Consider the following 7,864-nt stretch of genomic DNA (forward strand, 5'->3'; position numbering starts at 1 on the left):
TCGAAACAAAAAGTAGAATCCAACTTTATTGAACATGAATTCCTACCAAACGCAAATCTACATGCAGTTGCAAAACAAAATGGTGCTAACCTTCATCCAACAATTCTGAACTTTGAAACCGCAACAATGGAAGAAAACAGAACTTCAAAACCGCAACAATGAAAGAAAATAGAGTTTCAAACTTCAACAATGAAAGAAGGTAGTATTTGAATGTTCTCTAACCTTCGTCCAATAATTTTGAACTTGAAAACCGCAACAATAGGGAAAAAAAAATGGAGTTTCAAACCATAACAATGGAAGAAGAAAATATTCAAATGCTCTCTCACCACTAATTTGTAAACGAAACTCCTACAAAAACATATAATGAAAATGTATCTATTGATTCCTCTAAGATTTCTAATCCCCGAAACTTCCAAAATAGAAATAACAAAATATGAAAAAAGTTATATCCTATTGTGTATAATACTATCAAAATAGAACAAAGAGTATAATAGTCTCAAAAAAAATTTAAATGAGGCAAAAAAGACCTCTTGTGATATGAGTCTAAGGCTAAGTTTGGCATCTTCAAAAAAAGTCAAAAAGTCACTATCCTTTTTTAGTCACATCATCTTATTCCAAGTTTGGCATCCCATAAATAATTCATCTTTTTATCTTTTTATCTTTTTTCCATCACATCACTTCTCTACTTTTCTACACATCTTTTCGTAAAAAGACAAAAAGTGCACTTATTTAGATCATCCCGAACAACTCCAAGTCACGTCACCTCCCTACCACATCACTTCAAACCCAATCCATATTTCATAAAAAGTCAAAAAGTGCACTTATTTAGAACATCCCAAACAACTCCTAAGGGTTGGTTTGAGATGTTCTAAAAAAGTGCACTTTTTGACTTATTGGCTTATATGGGTTGGGTTTGAGTTAGATTTGATGTGATGTGTTAGAGAGATGATGTGATTTAAATAAGATGATGTGACTTAAATAAAAATGGTGACTTTTTGTATTATTTTAGTATACCCCAAACCAAGCCTAAATATATGAAACTTAATGAAACACAAAAAAACCTTGTGAATTTATTGGGCTATAAATCTACTAAAAGGGAACTACAAATAAATCTTCCTAATATTTATTACAAAAATCAATTGGTCAAAGGTATAATTATAATGGCCTATTTGCTGCAATTTATTGCAAACTAAAAATTAATAATTAGAAAATAGAAACTAAATGTATCTCTTTCTCAGCTTTCCAATAATCATTCTTTCCCCCAGCTAATATAGATTATTTTTACCTCATAAACTTTAAACATACACTCCCACACAAAGTCTTAAAATAAAAAATAATACCTAGCACCTACAAGTTACACCAAACAGAGCCAACAACTATAGGAAGAAAGAGACCCCATAGCCTTGAATCATCTAATTTGCAATCTTTTCTTGTTGTTCAATGATGTGCTGGGTGTATAATGCATTTCCCTGCAAAGATATATATATATATATATAGCCTCTGTTAACATCATGTCACTGTTGCTTTACTTGATTCATTGTGTTTCTTTAGAAATTTCATGGCATGTTTCTCTTTGATCAGGTATGAGGTAGTTGACATGCTGCCATCCATTGAAATAAAGAAAACAGAGTATGGTGGGAGAGCTTACAAAGTCTCAGCAATATAAAATGGACTAATTCAAATGCTGAAAAAAAAAATGAAATTATTTCTTGAAAGGGATTGAGCCTCCTACATCCTTGGACTAGAATGGATATGGACAAAGATATTGATGAGTAGGAATAGATAATTCAACTAACTGGAAAAAAAAAATCAAATTTATTTTTCTGAAAGTGATTGCGCTTCATTTCACTAGGCCTACATCCTTGGACTTGACTTGGATATGGACAAGAAATTGATGAGTAAGGGATTGGTAAATTATGGTGGTTCATGCATGAAAAGGTCACTTGAACTAGAATTTTTATTCTTGCAAACCAAGCAACTGTTATTCCATTATTTTTCTATCCATTTAACTTCAAATCCCTTAATTTGAAATCTACCCCTATTTAAATAGATATAGGTTTGCAGGCACTTACAAATATTCAAAGCATAGTCAGGGATGGGTCCAAAGGACACAACATTGGATAGGTTCTTGGTCATAAAATAAGGACAAATTATATCAATGGTCCTGTAATTTGTCTCGTGTCGATTTGGTTCTTGTAATTATAATTCTATCAATTTTGCCCCTTAAGTTTTCATATTATGTGGATTCATTCTAATTGATAACATTCACTAAGAAATTGGACAAAAGTTTGATGGCAGAATAATACATTCAAAAGGGAATAATAGACCTATTCAAATTCGACACCAACCTCTTAATCACTTTGAAGAGAGTGAATAAATTATTTTGTGCAAAATAAAAGGGGAAAATTCATGCATTCAGAATCACAAGGACCAAATTGATACAAAACGCAAATTACATGATCATAGGTGTAATTTGCCCTTAAAATAATCATATATCAACATATTATCGTTAATGATTTCCATAACATGATTCTGAAATCAGTAGCATCATCCAAGTCTTATACTGAATTGGGCAACATAAAATATGAAAACACTAGTTGGCTACTGGAGTGGAATCAAATTCTTTGTTGGCCTACAGAAAGGATTTCAAAGAAAGTATCCTAGAGTTAACAAATTTTTTCCTAAAAATAGATAGATTTCTGATAACAGAACTACCTTTTAGTTCCTGTGTTATCATTACTCCGAGACAGTGGTTACATCTCTCTTCCCACTTTCTACTTCAGGAAAAACAAAGCAAGAAAAATATATATAGTCATATCAAAGTCAACTCTTGCAAACAAATCTCAGTAAAATCATCAACAATTGAGACCCTATAGAAGGTATTAATTTTATTGCACATCTCACTGAATTTTGAGGTAACCCAAAACAAGTAAAATAAGCTAAATCTTACACAAGCAGAAGAAAAAAAAACAAGTTGTGCCCATTTAACTCTACTTTGAGTTCATGACTTTCTGAAGCATACAAATTTCTAAAGCCAACTCTACAAGTCTACAATAACCCATGAAGGAGCAAAAAAAAAAAAAAACAGCAAATAAAAACATGAATGAACAAATTCACCCACTTGCAGCAAAGTCTCCAGAAAAACCAAAAGACTACTGCACAATGAAAACGGCAACTTCTAATTCTTTCTATGCAACAAAATATTAATATTCCACTTCCAACTGTAGGATGTAATAGAATTTCATAGGGCAGATTGATCTTTGCTTTGAAATAGAAAGCAGAGCGTTGTCACCTGTTTTAGCCTTATGACTCTGAACCTTCTGCAACAGTTGGAAGTCCACCCTCTTTGATATAGGCAGGATTAAGAAACTTTGCTACAAATGCCCACAACTTGTAAACATCATCGAAATTAGTCAAAAAGCCAAGAGAAGCCGTGACAACCTCAATGCGAATGAACCCCCTTTTTCCATCATGCCAGCCATTTTCCATTGGCCTGCACAGGGCAGTATCTTCAAGATTGAAAGAACTGCGCTGCTGTCTTGGGCTATCTAAAATCCGTATGTGACTGAGGATACCAATGCCAAGCGAGATACCATTTGTCTCAGCCAGCTTCTGAACGAGTTCTGGATTAATTAGACCCCGGTTTCTGTCTCTCACATTGAAAGCCACAGCAGCACCCCTTTCGTATTTAATCTTTGGGCCATAAATGTGAACAAGTGGCAAAGATTCGTTCCCATCAGAAGCCGGTAATCTTAATTGAAGTAATGAGGTCACAAGCCAATTGATCAAGAATCGCAGCCGGAGAGTGGTTTTGTTGAGACCCAACATGTTTACATGATCAAGATGCTTGCAAACTAACTCGGGTTCCCTTCTGTCGGAGTCTTGCCCATCAGCATATTCTCCATCGCTGCCATACTCATCATCGAAGCTTGTGGCAGATAAGTCTCCGGGCTCCAATGTATGGCTCAGATCTTTACGGTGATCTTCCGTACTAAACGATACCCTCCTTCCCTTGCTACCAGGCTGTTCAAGCTCTTCTATGCCAAAAAATCTACCACCAGAAAATCTACCACCTTCCCTCCTTCCCAACAACCTAAACTCCCCTTCTGTCTCTCTTCTTATTGCACTTTCTTTTGTCTCCGGGTAAATTTCAGACGTTGAGCCATTGTTGAGACTAGATCCATTTACCCCAGAATATTTGTGGGTTTGAGGTTCCTCCTGAATTTCATGATCGTGATGATGACCCAAACCCTTCGCACCATTTTGTGAATAGGGTTTTGTTTCAGCGAATTGTTCTTCTTCGGGGACCTGCTTAAGACGGTCAAGATCCTGTGACACTGATAGAACAGCAGCATCAAATGATAGCACATGGTGGTCCTCATGCGAAGCTGAGTGTACCTCTTTGTCGTATAAATGGCTGTTAGAAATCTTCGATGATGGTTTTGGAGAAAGTCGCTTGTTCTTCTTACCCGAAAACCAAAAGGGTGGCAATGGAGAGGCTACCTTATGTTTGTTCACCTGGCCATTGTGTTCTGATCCCAAAGGACTCTGACCCAAATCAATCCATATCGAGTTGTCTGATGACTCATCTTCACTGAAAACCGGACTCTTCATCACCTCCCCAACAGAAATACTCTCGGTTTCTTCAAATATAGTGCTTGTCCCATCTCTGTCAGGGCTGTTATCCTGATCCATCTCTGTTTCAAACACATCCCTCACTTGAGCAGAAGTGAATGCACCGGAAAAGGCAGGCAATTGCGCTCCTGGGCGAGTTTCAGAGGATAACTCACTATTCCGACCGGCTTCATCATCTTCAAGTCCAGACAATCCAGGTAGCCCATCAATAGAATCATTCAGATACAGAGGGAAAACAGGGGTGATTTTCACTATACCTGAACCAGCATGCCCAGATTGATTTTGAAGGCTTGCCATCACTGATTTTTTAATGAGAAGACATCCAAATCCAGTTGGGTCATACCCAAATACCCTGTAAAACGATGTGATAATGAAATCCGGCCTAAACAGAGACAACCCAAGAGAATCCATGTCTTTGGGACCTAACGACCCAGCATCGAGCAAGACATGCCAATTGTTCTGCTGTGCCAGTGCCATCCACTGGTATGAATACTTCGCACCGGTGACTCTAGACTGAACAGGAAACACAAAAAGACCAGTAGCTGAATCCTTTTTCCTCTTTTTCTTGTTTGAAATCTGCTTTCGCAGATCAGTTGAGCATAATTTGAGGGTTGGCCATTTAAACCATGCACTGTAAACTTTTGCACCTTTATCCCTAGCACCCTGAGCCATCCAATTCACTGACTGGCTCTCGTGATCAAACATGGTTAACAATTTCTTGTTAGTATGAAAAGGGTATGATTCAGCTAGCAATTTAAATGCTGATCCACGGCTCACAGTAAAAACAAGTCCATATTCATTCTCAGGGATGTTCAGATAATCCATTATCCTAGTCTTTATATCATGTTCCACAGTGCCTTTCTCAGCACCTCCATACAAAGCATGATTGCTCAAATTTGCAGTAATCTCAGACAAACTAAATGTTGAAGATTCCCAATAGTGAACTGTTTGAAGAAATGAAAACAACCCAAATCCACAGTAATCAAGATATACCTTAGGTGCTGACCCTGATAGATTTGCATAATCATCCACCCTTAGCTGATCAATCCTCTCTGATGATTGGTACTTTGGGTACATTGTGAGGAACTTGGAAAACGATTCATGGAGGTCAGGAATTGAATCTTCATCCTCGAATGTTCGCTCTGCGGCAAGAGCAGTGGCTCTGAGGAATTCCTTTTGAGCGTTGAGCCTCGCGAGCGATCGCGATCGCCCCAAGCCATCCTCTTGATTCGCAGCAGACTCAGAGTCCATGTCTTGGGATTTCACAAGTGACCCATCTTCAGAGGCTTCCTCAAGAGCTTCCCTGAGCTTGTGCTCTAGCAATTTCCTCAGAAATGATGGGTTTCTCCTGATTTCTTCTGTTGAATGGTTAGACCCATCTCTTCTTCTGCTCTTCTTGTCCATGATCAGAGCAGCACAGTGAGAAATTGGCTTCCATAGTGAAAGATGCATTGAAGCTTATCTGTATAATCAATTTGAGAGAGAAAAAAAAAAACCCAGAAAGATAAACAAGTTATCTCAAGCTCCACCAGAACAGAAGGGTTTGTTTGTCTAGCCCATCTAATACCAAACCCCTCCCAAAAAGCAGGTCTAGTTCAAACCCTAATTTCAAAAAGCAAGAGGAATCAATCCAAAAGCTTACCCAAAAACAAAGCTTTGCTTTCAAAAATCAAAACCCCTATCTTAAGGAGGGAAAGCCACAGATACTTTGCTTTACTAAAACATTCAAAGACACAGAAATAAGAATTGGGTCACAACATCTCAATTCTCACTGATCTTTAACCGGATCAAATAGAAACCCTATATTTGACTACCTTGAAAATCCAGTAACTGAGGATTCAAGCCAGATTAAGACAACACATTTGGAACCCAGAAACGTAAGAAGAAGAAAAAAAAGGGCAAAAAAAAAGAAGAAAAAATCTACCCACAGATTTTAGGGTTCAATCAGTGAACTAGAGGACCACTTCAACATTTTGGGAAAGTGACTCAAAAAAATATAGGATTAGGAGAAAAGTAAAAAGAAACAGAGAGAGACTCAAAACACACAGAAATTCTAGACCCAAGATTCAAAAGATTCATGGAATTACAAAACCCGAAACCCATTGAAATTCAAAAGTCAAAACATTAGCATCGAATTGGGAAAAAACCCAATACATAGACGAAATCAAAACCTCAAACCCTTGAACCCAAAACCAAGATCCCAAAAAGATTGGCAAAGAAAACACAGCAGAAAATTGATTCAGCGAAATGTAGCAGAAAAATAGTTCAGAAAAACAAGAAACCGACTTCAACCCCCTGTTCTGTAAGAGCTCCAAGCTCTCTCTTCTCTCTCTAACTTTTCTGCAACCCAATTAAATGCAGAGCCTCCACATCCAAATGCCTCATCTACTTCCAGTTTGTGAGTCCAAGCCCAGAACATACCCTCTCTCTTGATTACCCCACTGTCTTTTATTCTCTCTCTCTCATTGACCCCAGTTGTAGTTGGATATCTCCAAAATCTACACCACCTCAGTGAGAAATGATATTGACTTTTACAAACCGATTGGCTAGGCTATGATTATTATTGTGTTTTCAATTACAACAATTCATCCCATTAAAAATATCACTATTAATAGTATTAATGCATTAAAAAAATAAAAAAAAATAAAAAAATATATAATTCTAAGATCAAAATATCACATCATTAATGACGGAACCTACTGCCACCTAATTAGTGGGAGCACTAATTAATGCTCCCAAACATTTTTCTTTCAATTAGTAGAAGCTACTTTAATTTGATTTTTATTGAGGAAATGACAGATAAATAAATAAAAATATTTTTAAAAATGTGATAAATAATATAAATATTAATGAATTAGTGGGACCCCAACTTTTCTCTCATTCGGTGGTGGGTTAAAGTCAATTAATCAGCTGCCACGTAAAAACTGTTTTATGCCGCTGTTTTAGTGGAGGTTACGAGGATTTTTTGGTATTAAAATGTTTGGCAAAATTTTTAATTATTGAGAGTTTTTTTGGTAAATTTTTTTTTAAGAGTTTTATTTTACTAAATTCATATTCTTGACTATTTCATTAGGTCCTAAGTTAAGAAGATCAAAATATTCTTTTTCATCTACTTATGTTCTATTTAGTTCACATTATTTTTTTATGTTTCAATAAGTCCTATAGGTGACATAATTACCAAAATACCCCTAATGTGAATGTTCACACCGTCAATGTGAATGTTCCTATT

General features: G+C 36.5%; 1 protein-coding gene across 1 annotated transcript; it reads right to left on the reverse strand.

Moving 5' to 3' along the window:
* Positions 1–2,862: 2,862 nt before the first annotated feature.
* Positions 2,863–7,207, reverse strand: LOC114274612 (uncharacterized). Its single transcript, XM_028216584.2, has one exon. It carries the CDS (start codon positions 6,085–6,087, stop codon positions 3,304–3,306), a length of 2,784 nt encoding a protein of 927 aa, XP_028072385.1. The 5' UTR covers positions 6,088–7,207; the 3' UTR covers positions 2,863–3,303.
* Positions 7,208–7,864: the final 657 nt, after the last annotated feature.

The sequence above is a fragment of the Camellia sinensis genome, chromosome 4, assembly GCF_055761805.1.
Source record: "Camellia sinensis isolate YWXY chromosome 4, ASM5576180v1, whole genome shotgun sequence".
NCBI lineage: Eukaryota > Viridiplantae > Streptophyta > Magnoliopsida > Ericales > Theaceae > Camellia > Camellia sinensis.

Excerpts from the sequence above, each read along its gene's own strand:
- LOC114274612 (XM_028216584.2), bottom strand. The coding sequence starts at position 6,087 with ATGCATCTTTCACTATGGAAGCCAATTTCTCACTGTGCTGCTCTGATC.